This window comes from Bufo bufo, chromosome 2 (assembly GCF_905171765.1).
Source record: "Bufo bufo chromosome 2, aBufBuf1.1, whole genome shotgun sequence".
Taxonomy (NCBI): domain Eukaryota; kingdom Metazoa; phylum Chordata; class Amphibia; order Anura; family Bufonidae; genus Bufo; species Bufo bufo.
The window spans coordinates 385,977,666-385,993,092 of record NC_053390.1 but is presented as its reverse complement, the minus strand read 5'-3'; the positions used below and the strand labels follow the sequence as shown (position 1 = coordinate 385,993,092).

Below are 15,427 nucleotides of genomic sequence, written 5' to 3'. Positions count from 1 at the left end.
TACCACCACATGAGGGGTGTTTCTGTAAACTGCAGAAACAGGGTAATAAATATTGAGATTTGTTTGGCTGTTAACCCTTGGTGCATTACAGGAAAAAATTTATTAAAATGGAAAATCTGCCCAAAAAGTGACATTTTGAATTTTCATCTTAATTTTCCTTTAATGCTTGTGGAACACCTAAAGGGTTAAAGGGATTGTCTGGGTTCAGAGCTGAACCCAGACATACCCATAATTCCACCCAGGCAGCCTCCCTGACTTGACATTGGAGCAGTTCATGCTCTCCTTTGCCAAAGGCATTTTCTGGAGTTCTGGTGACGAACCGGGTTCTCCGTAGGGCTGCCAGGCGGAGGCTTACGCCCAGTAGTGAGCCCGGTGACGTCACCGGCACTGATGGGGGGCTTTAGCGCTGCCCCAGCCTGTAAAACGGCTAGGGCAGCGCTAAAGCCGGCCCATTAGAGCCGGTGACGTCCCCGAACACACTACTGTGCGGAAGCCTTCGCCCGGCAGTGTGTTATAGTAAATAAAAAAGTCCTTGCCCTGTGTCATCCTGCTCAGGGCACGGGAGAGCATCTAACATCAGGGGGGCTGCCTGGGTGAAATTATGAGATGTCCGAGTTCGGCTCTGAATCCGAACAACCCCTTTAACAAAGTTTGCCCAAAAATATGGTCGCGTGAATGAAGCCTTATCTTATTGAAAAATGACAACTGGAAGCTCCACTATGAGAGGCAACACATGTGGCTGAGGTATGTCTTGCACATAGTTCTGAGCTGTTGGGGTGACCGACTGCCCTATGCGAGGACTCCCCAGATCATCACACAAGTAGTTGGGACAGTGTGACGCTACATGGCAAAGCCAGGATTGAAGCGCTCGCCACGAGGCCTCCATACTCCCAAACAGAACCTGGATTTATCTCTAAAGAAGATAAGGTTCCAGTCCAGGACTCCATAGCAGTCTAAGTTTCTCATTTAGGAGTCTGACACCGCTCCAAACAAAGGCAAAGGTCACTTGCTATCAATGGCAGGACACGCAATGGCAGCCATGAACCAAATTTCCTTCTAAGCACCTGGACACGGTCCAGACAGAGACAGGGGTGTGTAATGGCGTCACCTATGTCTGGATGATGGACAACAAAACTTTGGGAGTTGCACGTTCCTGTTGGTGAATCAAATGATCCTCTGTACTGGTGGTCTGTCTGAGCCGTCCAAAGCCTGTTCCAGTGTGTGCATGCCCCAATGTAACCACTGCTCCCAACATCTCCTGACAGCATAGTTGCCAACTGTCCCAAATTTACAATGACTGCCTTTGATTTTCAGAGGCAGCCGCAGGCCCAAAATGGGCAGGGCTACCAGCAATCCCACCCCTGAGTGTTTCCAGCAGAGTTGGGGAGTTTTCAGGTGCGTGGTTTTGGATGCCCCAATTTTACCAACCTAAACGTTGGTAAGTGTATAACAGCTACGTCAGAACAGCCTAGATGGTGGCCAATTCTTCAAAATGACCATCCTGCTTCACTCAGACTAATGATATGCCCCCCTTAAGGTCTGTCAACTGGGCATAATGGTTGAAGATTTATCAGAACCCATAGCAGCTAATCAGATTCTACAGGCAGGAGGTTCTCAAACCCACATGCAGTTGTTTATATATATACAGGGGAGCAAATCCTGCACTTGTGGCCCGTTGCTAATGGCGATCCCCAGCAAAAATGCATACAGTGGAGGATGACCGCAGCGAACCACAAGTACCATAAACATCCTACACAAGATAGCAATTATGTGGATGTGATAACCAATATAATAATATTAGCAAAGACAGGTGCACTCTGCAGTCTTACTAAACCGAACTCAAACTGATGTTAAAATTGAGAGATTAGCCAACATGTCCTACGGTGTAGGACATGTCTGAGCCCGAGCACCACGCCAAGGTTTCTCAAGTAGCTCGGACCTAACACTCACCTACCTGTGCCTATGTGGGCAATACCAGGGGCCAGTGGGCAAATTACAGGAGCATGAGGCCGACTCACCAGTTACCTCCAGCATGTAGCCATGCTTGCAATGGGAGGAGGGAGGAGTCTGCGAGTCCCACTCAAGACTGGCTGGTATGGCCCAGGCCTCACAGGTGCACCTAAATGTGGCCTATAGATGGAAAACAGGCACATTTAAATTGGAGTTTATACACCTCCAGGCCACCTCCCATTGCAAGCATGGTAGCCTCTGAGAGCCTTTTTGTAGGCAGCGGAGAAGGCACTTGTATGCCCGCTTGTGGCAAGACCCAGTGTCTAATTATTTAGGGTACTTTCACACTAGCGGTTTTGTTTTCCGGCATTGAGTTCCGTCGCATGCGCAGACCTTTAAAAATGCAAAAAAAAATTATATGAATACCGGATCCGTTTTTCCGGATGACATCGGAGAGACGGATCTGGTATTGCAATGCATTTGTCAGGCGGATACGCATCCGGATCCGTCTGACAAATGCCATCAGTTTGGTTCTGGCGACAGAACCGCCTGCTGGAATCCTCTGCCCCTGTGAAAGTGCCCTTACCTGGCTGACATAACTGCATGCCCTGTTTTGCAGTAAGCCATTTCTATCTGGATGCATTTTTTGTCAATGAGAGTAGGCACACATGCAATTTACACAAAGAACTCTGCTGCCTGCACAAAATAGCTTCGAAAGTTTTTTGCTTGCAGCATACACAGAGCAGCTATAAGAATGGTGCACTTTGCAGGGGGCGGAAAGATGCGACCGCCTCACATCCCCCTCTCCTCTCAGTGTAGCTGAGCTCTGGGCTGCGGAAGCATTCTCCGGAGCCACGCCCCCTCTGACGTCACCCAAGGTCTTTTACCCTGCACATGAGTACATCGTGTGAGTTGTAGCCCCGCCCCTATCCCCGGACTCCGCTATGGCAGCTGGGCACGTTGTGAAGGTAGGTACTACTTACCTCATAGCCAGGCCATGGCTCCTGGCTGAGTGTGACGCAGAATCCTTCCTGCAGAGCATCACAGCCGCCTTGTATCGGCAGGCTCAGGGTTGTGCAATGCTCTGTGTAGTCATAGAGAAGCCACTAGAATTCAGCCGGGGGGTGTTCCCCCTGGAGCAGGTTGCAGCTAGTGCAGCAGTACTGGCCCCAACATGTGTGGCCCTTTCCACCTCCATGTAAGTGTCCCTCCATTTCACCCAAGTCCAATGCAGAAATGTGCATTACTACATTGCTTCTTATTAAACTATCTGTATGGTTTCTAGCTGTATATTAGACCAGAACTTCATTATTTGGTGAAATTTGGGCTACTTTCACACTTGCGAAGGAGAAATCCGGCAGGCAGTTCAGGCGATGGAATTGCCTGCCGGATCCGTCAAAACGTATGCCAACTGATGGCATTTGTAAGACAGATCAGGATCCTGATCCGTCATACAAAAGCATTGAAATGCCGGATCCGTCTTTCTGGTGTCATCTGTGTTAGGCCTCATCCAGACGGCCGAAGGCTGTCCGCAAAAATGCCGATCTGTTTTTTTTTTTCCAGACAGTTCAGCATGTCTGTAAAAAAACGGATAGCATTCAGTATTTTTGCGGACCCATAGACTTCAATGGGGCCATGTCTTATTTTCACGGACAAGTATAGGACAGGTTTAATTTTGTTTTGCGGAACCGTGGAGTAGAAAAGGGCCCCATAGAAGTGAATGTGTCAGCATCTAATCCGCAAAAAAAAAAACGGATCCGCATTTTTGCGGATAGCATACGTCCGTCTGAATGAGCCCTTAATAACATTTTTTTTCGGTCTGCGCAGGAAGGACGGATCCGGCACTAATACATTCCTATTAAAAAAATAAATAAATGCTAAATCTAGCATTCAGGCAAGTCTTCAGTTTTTTTGGCCGGAGATAAAACCAGAGCATTCTGCGGTTTTATCTCCGTCCAGTAAAGGCAAAAAGACTGAACTGAAGACATCCTGATGCATCCTGAACGGATTGCTCTCCATTCAGAATGCATGGGGATATACCTGATCAGTTCTTTTCCGGTATAGAGCCCCTAGGACGGAACTCTATGCCGGAAAAGAATAACGCTAGTGTGAAGGTACCCTTAGACTTTAAAATATCTATAGCATATACAAAATCCCAGCAGCTGTGTCTTTGAAGATAGGATTTATTCCAATATTGGTTATGGTGTCCTACATGCAGGACGCGTTTCGGCAAGCATGCCTTTATCACCAGGAGTTGATAAAGGCATGCTTGCCGAAACGCGTCCTGAGTGTAGGACACCATAACCAATATTGGAATAAATCCTATCTTCAAAGACACAGCTGCTGGGATTTTGTATATGCTGCACCTGGAGTTTGCTCCTTTCCCGCGCAGCGTGTATTCAGCGAGTGCCGACGGCTTTCTTACCTGTTTAAAATATCTATAATCTGATGATTTATGAGCTAATATTTAGATGGATATTGAAGAGCACGAAACAAAATTGTCTCAGGGGGTCCACTTGCTATAAAAGAAATTGTACCCACCTAACTGATCCCCAGCTGCTGCAGTTGTGATGGAGTCAGTAATTATGCTTTGGGCGGAGTTAGAGGCGTGGCCTAGAATAAAAAAAATGGCCACGATGCGCGCTGCACATATTGTCCCTCTTTGCAATTTTCAAAAGTTGGGAGGTATGCACCTACCATGGTGACTGGAAGGGCTGAGAAAGGAGTATGTCCCAGAGGGGCCCTAAAAAGATCAGGCTGGGGCCCCATGGTGTGTTGTGCAGTGATCTTTTAAAGATGCTGGCAGCATTTTAGCCCCTGTACGGCCCGAGCAGACAGCTCAGATGCTGTGGTCGCAATCGACCACAACATTTGAGGGGATAAATGTCGATGATCGGCGTCATCCCCGATCGTGGACAATGCCTCTGGGTGTAAAACAGCAGGCACATGGCAGCTATGGCATCTGCTAAGCTTAGAAGCTGCTGCCATCTTTAAGCCATATGTGTTGTGCATTTTTCCGCTCCGCATGTTCCGCCCTATGTTAAAAATGCCTATTGTCCACAAAATGGACAAGAATAGGACATGTTCTATCTTTTTTGCGAGATGGCGGAACGGACATATGAATGCAGATAGTGCACGCGGTCCACATCCAGTATGCAAAAAATATGGTCATGTGCATGAGGCGCCTTAAAGGGGTTTCCAGGAGTAGTAAACCGGGCTGCTCTGCTAAGAACAGCTCCAACCCTGTCCACAGGTGGTGTCTGGTATTGCAACCAGGCTCCATGTACGGTGGAGGTCTTGAAGGAGTGTCCGCCTGGTATAACGACTGCTCAGCATGCGCCTTCTCCCTGTGAAGACTGCTATAATTACTATTGAGTGACCACGGCGTCTGAGAGCTCATGTACACTTTGCTTCATTCTTCTATGTGTCATTTCGTAAAACGCTGGACTTTGATAAAGGGATGTCTTTGTGTGGGTTTCCTCCCACACTCCAAACACGGGGAGAACATACAGACTCCGTGCAGATGTTGTCCTTGATTGGATTTGAACCTAGGACCTCAGTGCTAACCACTGAGCCACCCTGCTGCAATTTATATTAACCTGATATATAATTAAAGAGGTAATCGAAAATGTATATTTTTTTGCGGGTGTTGCATAGGAGAGAAGCCCTTTAACTTATAAGACATAATGTCTGTGGTGAACAGAGTCTTTTTGTTCCACTTTTGGTATTTCTATGGGCTCTATTATTTTTCTGCTTCATGAAAATGTGATAAAATATTTCACCCTCTTGCTTCTTCTGCAATAGGTCGGTATAATTGGTGGATCTGGACTGGATGATCCTGATATTTTGGAAGGAAGAAGCGAGAAGTATGTTGAAACCCCCTTTGGCAAGGTATGTGCTACAGTTAGGCACTCATACAGTAGACTTGCATAATACAATTTTTCAGACCTTAGATCAGACCTCCATGTGAATGACCCCATGGTCAGATCACATAAAAAAAATAAAAAAAAATCAATTTACTTCTCCTGCTCAAGATGCAGGCGGTGCTCCTGTCATCCAGCTTTCTTCTTCTTCCCGCTGCACGCGATGCTGTGACCCGACGCCTAACGAGTTCAGAGTGCTCACACTGTGCGCAGTCACAGCACAGCGAGCGGCCAAGGTAGACCAAAAAGCGGTGAGTACTGGTCCTCTATAATGGAAGTGCTCATTAGTATACACCCCATAAGACGCACTGACATCCCGCCTCCTTTGAGGGGAAAAAGGCGCGTCTTATAGGGTGAAACATAAGGTAGATATTAACTTATTATAAATGCATTCCCAAATAGCTTTTATTATTTATAGTTGAGTGAATTGAAGGTACAGAGAGGAGGATGGATGGGTGGGGGATGTCTGCTACATTACCACATCCACTCCGCAGTACGTCCTGTCCATCCTCTCTGTACTTGCACTTCACTCCGATCACTACACACATGTAAGATCGTAATGCATGACAGCAAGAGCAGTGAGGAGAGCTGAGAGAGCTCTTTAGTTCACTGTTTTGAAGTAACCCGTCCATCTCTGTTCTTAGGACGGGTTTTTTGTGGGCTAGTAGGTCAGTGGCCATTTTATTTCCCCTTATGACTGCCCCCTAGAGAAAACAAGCCATTATAAATAGTAAAAGCTATTTGGGAATGTGTTTTTAATAAAGTAATATTTAGGAATTTTCAGAAATTCTATTTTATTAATTCCCAGAAAATCCCTTTAAAGAAGAGCCGTCGCCACTTATGACATGGCTGTTTTACTGAATACATTTATTTCCCATGCAATATCGATTCTGGAGCATCTTTTCATATAAATATATGCTGCTCCATTCCTCAGGTATGTGACTTACTGGTACGTCACAGCAGCTAGATCATTCCTGCTCCGTGCCGTAATAGTATATCATGGCGTTGGAGTTGGGTCATTTGCAGGTGTCGGCGGTATTATACAGCAGGAACCCGACGCTCACTTTCGGGATTGGAGATGATGCTGATCGGCTCTATCAACCCCTAAGATGCCACAGTCATTAGCAACCGCAGCATCTTAACATTTAGACAAAGGACTCAAATGGCACCAAGGGGCCCCAGGCCTGTGATGTACTGGCCTATATATAATATAGTAAAATATCCCATGATATAACCCACACAGTAAATGCCATAAAGAAAACAATCCCCATTGCCAGAATTGTCTTTTATCACCTTGCCTTTCGCCCAAAAAAAAAAAAAAAGAATAAAAATTGATCAAAGGGTCCCTTGTATTCCAAAATGGCATGAATACAATCTCTTGCCCTCCAAAAATGAGCCTTCACACACCTCACAGCAGAAAGATAAAGTTATAGGTTCCAGAGTATGGCACAGCGAACACTGTAAAAACAAAACCCTAAAATCAATGGTGAGATTGTTTTTCCATGCTGTTGGTCAATTTTTTATGCAAGTCACCTGACGTACCCCAAAAAAGTGGCATTAAAAAAATCAACTTGCCATCATGTGGCGATGGGAAAAAAAAGTCATTACTTTTAACAAAAAATCGCAGAGTCTAAAGTGCCAAACTAGTCAGCGTCCTTAACGGGCTATTTAACTCTTTACTAGTTGGGACTTGGGAGTGTGTCCCTGCACAGTGTGACATATCTGTAGTGCCATTGTGAGACTGTGCAGGGGCACACCTCCCAACTGGTAACACCCAGTGACAAGTTCATTAATAAACTTCTAGTAGCAATAACCGAGGAACGGAACTTAATACAGTTATATGATCCAGAATGATTATTGCATGGAGAAATAGACATGTCAGAAGAGATGACAAGCCAATTTTAAATGAGTTGTTCCCCAAGGTACACTACCCACAAGTAGCCTCTGAGTAGCCTTGGGGAAGCACTTTTATGCCCTCTTGTGGCAAGACCCAGTATGTAATCGTTTACGTATCTGCCTGAGGCATAACTGCATGTTGAGTGTTGCAGCACTTATTTTTATTTTTTTTGTCTGAATTTAATCTTTTCCTTTAGGCCTCTTTCACACGAGCGTGGCGGATTAGGTCCGGATACGTTCAGCGTGCATTCAGTGAAACTTGCACCATTTTGCAAGCAAGTTCAGTCAGTTTTGTCTGCGATTGTGTTCAGTTTTTTTCCTCGTGGGCCCAATGCGTTTTAATGCGTTTTTCACACACGTGATAAAAAAGGTTTACAAACAGCATCTCCTAGCAACCATCAGTGAAAAACACATTTCATCTGGACTTGCTTGCGGATGCAATGCGTTTTTCACTGAAGACCCATTCACTATGTGGCCAGGGCTGCGTGAAAAACACAGAACATAGAGCGCTCATGTACACAGACCCATTGAAATGAATGGGTCAGGATTCAGTGCGGGTCCTATGCGTTCAATTGACGCATTGCGCGGAAAACTCGCTCATGTAAAAGGGGCCTTAAAGCTATACATCGGCTCTGCTCCTTCTGCTCTACTGCTGTATAATATGCTGCCTGCAGATTGGACTGCATTTTTGATGTGACAGGTTCTCTTTAACAGTCCAGCATTGCCAGTTGTAATCATTTCCTTATGTTCCTGTTCACATGTGGCATTATGTACTACCTTGTTTCGGAGCTTCTATAAACTAATGTTTCTTTCTGCTTGTACAGCCATCAGATGCTTTGGTTCTTGGAAAAATTAAAAATGTGGACTGTGTGCTACTTGCAAGGTAACCATAAAAATATTAACCTCAAAAACTTCTGCAACTTTGCAGTATGCTTTGGGGGGGGGGGGGGGAGTGTGGGTGTTAAGAGGACACATCAGCAGTATTAACCCTATTAAACCAGGCGTACATGGTTGATCCTATTGATTTAAAAAAATAAAATAAAATGCCTGTGTGGTTAAAACCGGGCCCTATTCCTTCGAGTTTCTTCAGCTCCTTTGCTTTTCAGAGTTTGCCAAGCCACCCCTCCCCTTGACTGACAAGGCCAAACATCATCATTGTCTTCTTGCCTGGCCCTGTAATCCTGCGCATGCCTCGGGGAGTCTATAATCTGCATGTTGACTAATTATCTTGACAGCAGGGAACTCTGAACCCAATACACTGCAGATGCGCCAATTGCAGAATAAACGGTGCATGCGTGGGTTTACAAGGCCAGACAAGAGGACCATGATGATGTCTCGCCCTGTCAGTCATGTAGAGGGGGATGTGAAAAAATGCTGTAAAACAGCGCAGTTGAGGTGTGCGGAGGGGCTAGAGTCCGCCCTTTGGCTCACTGAAGACCTAATTTACATATAGAATAAAACTCTTAAGGGTCCATTCACACGTCCGTGGAATGGGTCCGCATCCATTCCACAATATCCGGAACGGGTGCGGACCCATTCATTCTCAATGGGGCAGGAATGGATGCAGAGATCTTCCAGTCCGCAGCTCCAGGAAAAAAATAGAACATGTCCTATTCTTGTCCGCGATTGCGGACAAGAATGGGCAGTTCTATGGGGGTGCCGGCCAGGTGTATTGTGGATCCACAATACACTACGGACGTGTGAATGGACCCTTGGTTGTCCGCTTACTGGCTACGGTTGACCAATGTGTTTGTAGCATCATTAGATGGCACTTACTAATATAGTCTTTGATGATATTCTGTATAATTTTCTATATTTCATAAGGTATGTCCCTTGTTTACAAAGTCTTTTGTGCTGTCCACATAGAGGTCCTGTCCATAAAATGGCTGCTGATGGAGGATCATGTGACCAGACACATGACTCAGCCTCCTCCCTTCTAACACTGCACCTGCACTAAACTCCTAACGGAACAGGTAGAGATGGCAGTTGTGGTGTATATGAATGGAGGAGAAATCACATGGACTTAATTTTGTCTGGTCACATGACCCTCCATCAGCGGCCGTCTTGTGGACAGTACAAAAGGCTTTGTAAACAAGAGGACATACCTTATAAAATATAGAAAATGGTGCAGAATATCAACAAAGACTGTATTAGTAAGGCTACTTTCACACTTGCGCTTGATCGGATCCGTTCTGAACGGATCCGATCATATTAATGCAGACGGAGGCTCCGTTCAGTACGGATCCGTCTGCATTAATAACTTAGAAAAATTTCTAAGTGCGAAAGTAGCCTGAGCGGATCCGTTCAGACTTTCAATGTAAAGTCAATGGGGGACGGATCCGCTTGAAGATTGAGCCATATGGTGTCATCTTCAAGCGGATCCGTTCCCATTGACTTACATTGTAAGTCTGGACGGATCCGCACGGCCAGGCGGACACCCGAACGCTGCAAGCAGCGTTCAGCTGTCCGCCTGGCCGTGCGGAGGCGAGCGGAGCGGAGGCTGAACGCCGCCAGACTGATGCAGTCTGAGCGGATCCGCATCCATTCAGACTGCATCAGGGCTGGACGGAAGCGTTCTGCTCCGCTCGTGAGCCCCTTCAAACGGAGCTCACGAGCGGACAGCAGAACGCTAGTGTGAAAGTAGCCTAAGTGCCGTCTAATTATCTCAAACACATTGGTCAGCGGTAACCAGAAAGTGGCCAACCCCCTTTAACGTTTTGTTTATGCTGTGAAACAGCGTAACAGATTTTGACCATACTTGTTTAATCAGCATGATCACCCCCGCCTAGTTTTCTATGGTTGCTCCTGGTGATGACAGGTCCTCTTTGCGCTAATGTAAAAAAAGTCGAACATTTCTCCACATGCCATATTTGCATAAAATTATTATTTTTAATAATTGTTTTGCAATTATTCGCCACGCTCACCGCTTTTCAAGAAAAGAGGTGCAAGGCACAATCCGTCTGAGAAACCAACTGTAACTTACACTAGAAACTGGGGTATAGGATGGCACACATAAGTGGGCTGGCAGAGTTTTAATTTCTGGCACACGGACTACCAAAAGGTGCATGTCATCAGTTTGCCGCATCTGACTCCAGTGCACGTTGGGTAAAGTCTGGCATATCAGATACCACTCTAAGCAAGTCTCCCCCTTTTTGTTTTGGTCCCTTAACATTTTAAAGATCCCTGCTTGTTGTCAGTGGATAAGAACATGAAAGCCTATAAAAACGTAAAGGGTTTGTCCTGCGACTAAATATTAATATTTGTTTCAATTGTAATCATTTTAAAAATGCTTTTATCTGGATAACGTTGTTACATACATGTTGTGGTGCCCCCTGGTCCTCTTTTGTTTATTTTCCTAGAACCTCCACCTAATGTGCCCAGTGCTGGTGCTCACAGATGGTCAGTAACCGTGTCCTGCTGAATCCACTTGTAGACATGTGGTGGAGTGATTTCTGCTATTGTGCAGGCTACCCAGTAATAATCGGCACACTGTAAGTGGCTTCTTCTGACCAGCACCACACGCATTAGTGGCAGAGTGTTCTAGACGTGGTCCGTGACATACAGAGGACATTGTGCAGGGAGGAGGAGATGAGCTGTGACCATCACCTGTACTCCTGGCTCCTGTGTTCTCTGCCCCAGCGTTATAATAGAGAAGATATCTTTCATTGTGATACTAATGATTAGGGTTAGGTTATTTCGGAAAACGGGAAGTGTCAGCCTGTGAGGCTCAGTGGCCAGTGTGAAAACTGCAAGATTGCAGGATTTTATTTTATTTATGTACTTTTTTTTTAAATATTTTTTGTAAATGTTTAACATAAAAAAAAATAATGTAAGAATACAATTTTCTCGCCCATATTCCTTGGGGGACACAGGAAACCATGGGTATAGCTCTGCTCCCTAGGAGGCGTGACACTAAGTGAAAGCTGTAAGCCCCTCCTCCATCAGCTATACCCTTCAGCCTGGAGAGAGAGACTGCCAGTTTTTTGCTTAGTGTCCAAGGAGGCAAGACACTCCCTGCTTAGGCAGGGTTGCTTTCCTAAAATTTTTTTATTTTTTGCGTTATTTGTTGTTTTTTAATTCGTTTTTTTTCTACTTGCAGGGACAACAGAGGCGCACTAGACCCCTCTGTTTCTCCTGGGGTTGAGTTGCGCCAGTGCCGGTAATGCCGCACTGCCGCCTCCCCCACAGAAGACAAGGTGGACCAGGGCAGCCTCGCTCCCCTGCGTCCCGCCAGCTCAAGGGTCGCCCGCACGCCAAGTCCCTCCCCCGGCTTCCTGCCACTGCGGTGCCAGTAGCTGAAGGGGCGACCCTGCTGGATGGATTGAGGGTGAAGACAGCGAATGGTGAGAGTGGCTGCTCCAGCCTCCCCTTCCCTCCCTCCCACCGCTGCTACGTCTAAGCTTGAAGGCAAGCGTTTTTTCCATCATCGACCCCCCCCCCCCCCCCCCCCACCCACATGGGCATAACTGGACCGGCAACTTTACCGGCCATCATTTGGGGGGGACTTCGGTCTTCTCTAGCGGCAGGGCATCAGGGGGACGGCTGTGGGCAGGAGGCCGTCTGCCACATCCAGGCGCGGCGGGGGCCGCTTACTTGGCGCGAACGGCGCCATTTTATCTTGGCCGGCACTTCATCTTCCTCGGGGGTTAAATCATTTTGCCGCGCGCGCGGCTCTGCCTTCTCCTTCAGCGCGGCAGGGGGGGGCGGAGCTTCCTACATGCGCTCCGCTACTTCCTGTTTCGTCGTGCTGCGTGGAATCCTCTCTGCCGTCCGATCCTGAAGCTCTTCATCTCCGTGCCTGCTGCCACTCCTCCACAGCCTCCTTCAGTCTGCTGCCCTTGCTGCTGCCGCTTGCACTGTCCGCGGGTCTGGTAGGACTGTTAACCCCCTCCGTGCCACCAGTACCGCTGCTTGGGTGTAATCCCCGTTCCGTTTTTTCCCTGGGGTCTCCCACTTTAAGTGCAACATTTTTTCCACCATGTCAGACCCTTCTGCAGCCGCCAAGCCTTGGTACCATGCCTGTACCGCTTGTAGGGAACCCTTTCCCCGGGGGCAGTCTGATCCGCACTGTCCTGCATGCTGAGCTCCACCGCAGCCTCAGTCGCCCGCTGTGTCGCTCCCTGTTTCCTCTGACCCGCCTGACTGGGCTAGATCCCTGTCCCAGGCCGTGGAAAGCCTCACCCATGTCGTGGGCCGCCTAATAGACAGGCCGCCTACCCCGCAGGACGCCACTCTTACTGTCGCGCCCTCCGGGTCCACCGCTTCCGCCGCTGCGGCGGGTTCACCCTCTCTTAGTGACCCTTCCCGAGCTAGGCACTCTCAGAAGCGTTTTAGAGTAGAGCGAGCCTCCTCCTCGGATGCCTCCCTCTCCCCGCCACGCGTGCGCACTCAGAAGGGCCTCTCCTCTCCAAAGGATTTGCCCTCTGAAGGTGAATTGGCGGCTTCGGATTTGGAAATGGACTCGGCCCTGCCGTCCAAGCTAGCCTCAGCGATGGGTCAACTCATCTCTGATATTCGTGACACCTTTAAGGTGCAAGATGACCCCCCTAGCTCTGACGCAGCTAGCGTCTCCTTTATCAGACCCAGGCAGGCCTCAAAAGTCTTTCCAATCCACTCTGATTTCTCCTCCGTGGTGTCTAAGGCTTGGGCTCGCCCGGACGCCCGTTTTGTCAACCCCAAGAAGCTGGATATTTGCTATCCTTTTCCAGCCGATGTCGTGGCCACCTGGTCGTCCCCACCCAAGGTGGACCCCCCTGTGGCCCGTCTGTCAAAGAACACGGCCATCCCTGTTCCCGACGGGTCCTCTCTTCAGTCAGCGGAGGACCGTCGCATGGAGACCCTTTCCAAGGGCATTTTTGCTGCCTCCGGTTCTGCCCTCAGACCGGTTTTTGCCTCTGCCTGGGCAGGTAAAGCAATCTCTGCTTGGGGTGTGCAGCTGGAACAGGAGTTGGACTCGGACGTCCCCATCCAGGACCTACGTTCCTTGGCCCAGCTTATTATTCGGGCCGGGAATTTTGTTTGTGAGGCCTCCCTTGATGCGGGAGCCCTTATAGCACGCTCCTCCGCCCTGGCAGTTTCCGTCAGGAGGGAACTCTGGCTGAAGGTTTGGAAAGCGGACGCTGCCTCCAAACGTTCCTTGGCGGGGCTACCTTTTGCGGGTTCCCGCCTTTTCGGGGTCCGCCTAGACGAGCTTATTTCGGAGGCCACGGGTGGTAAAAGCACCCATCTTCCTCAACCCCAAGCCAGGGGCGCCCCCCGCGGACGCCCTGGTGCATCTCATTTTCGGTCCTCCCGCAGGACCTCTGGGGCTCCCCCCGCAGCTGCCGCTTCGGCCCCTCCCCAGGATAAGCGTAGGAAGCCGTTTTTTTCGGGCGCAGCCCTCCTGGCGCAGGCCGCAGGCTGCCCGCACACCCGCAGCGAAGCAGTCCTCTGCCTGAAGGTGCGCCCCCACCCACCCGAGTGGGGGGCCGGCTCCTCCTTTTCAGGGACGTCTGGATGGCTCACGTCTCCGACGCCTGGGCTCTCGAAATTGTGTCTTCCGGATACAAAATCGAATTCGCTCCTTCCCTCCAGATCGGTTCTTTCGCTCCCGCCCGCCGCGGGACCCGAAAAGCGCGGCTGCGTTCTCCGCGGCCGTTCAAGCCTTACTGGACAGGGGGGTGATTACCCCCGTTCCTCTAGAGGAAAGGTTCCAAGGGTTCTATTCGAACCTCTTTGTAGTCCCCAAGAAGGGAGGTTCGGTGCGGCCCATTTTGGACCTCAAAAGGCTCAACCGTTTTCTCCTCCTTCGACGGTTTCGGATGGAGTCCCTCCGTTCCGTGGTGGCTTCCCTGGAGCGGGGAGATTTCATGTCTTCCATCGATATACAGGATGCCTACCTCCATGTTCCGGTAGCCCGGTGTCGCCATCCCTTCCTCCGATTCGCCGTGGGGGACCTTCACTTCCAATTTGTCGCCCTTCCCTTTGGGCTGGCAACAGCCCCCCGGGTGTTCACCAAGGTCCTGGCCCCGGTTTTGGCCTTACTCCGCTCCAGGGGTGTTTTTCTGCTACCGTACTTGGACGATATCCTCATCAAAGCTCCGTCCCTTTCTCAAGCGGTTGCCAGCGTGGATCTCACTCTAGAGACCCTGGCGAGGTTCGGTTGGGTCATCAACTTCCCCAAGTCCTCCCTTCCCCCCTCCAGACAACTGGTCTTCCTGGGAATGCTTTTAGACACGGGAGCGGCGGAGGTACGTCTTCCCTCGGAAAAACGACTGACCCTCCGTCGGGCGATTCGGGGTCTCCTTCTCCACCGTCGACCGTCCTTCCGCTTCTGCATGCGGGTCTTGGGGCAGATGGTTGCCTGCTTCGAGGCGATCCCATTTGCGCAGTTTCACTCCCGCCCTCTCCAACGGGCGATCCTCTCCTCCTGGGACAAATCGCCGGAGTCTCTGGATCATCCCTTCCATCTATCGCCTCCGGTGCGGTCATCTCTCCGCTGGTGGTTACAGTCCCCTCTTCTGGGCAGGTCCTTTCTGCCGCTCAACTGGTTGGTGGTTACAACCGATGCCAGTCTCTTGGGCTGGGGAGGCGTGTTTCCTCCCCGATCCGTCCAGGGCATTTGGTCTCCATCGGAGTCCAAACTCTCGATCAATGTCCTGGAGCTGAGAGCGGCCCTT

General features: G+C 49.2%; 1 protein-coding gene across 2 annotated transcripts in view; it reads left to right on the top strand.

Moving 5' to 3' along the window:
- Positions 1 to 2,813: 2,813 nt before the first annotated feature.
- Positions 2,814 to 15,427, top strand: part of LOC120989231 (methylthioadenosine phosphorylase) — a 54,990-nt gene continuing 42,376 nt past the window's right edge. For both annotated transcript variants that reach the window (XM_040417200.1, XM_040417199.1), the window contains exons 1-3: positions 2,814 to 2,918; positions 5,755 to 5,841; positions 8,594 to 8,652. In XM_040417200.1, coding sequence (XP_040273134.1) covers positions 2,895 to 2,918; positions 5,755 to 5,841; positions 8,594 to 8,652 — 170 coding nt within the window. In that variant the 5' untranslated portion in view covers positions 2,814 to 2,894. The remainder of the gene's footprint in view (positions 2,919 to 5,754; positions 5,842 to 8,593; positions 8,653 to 15,427) is intronic.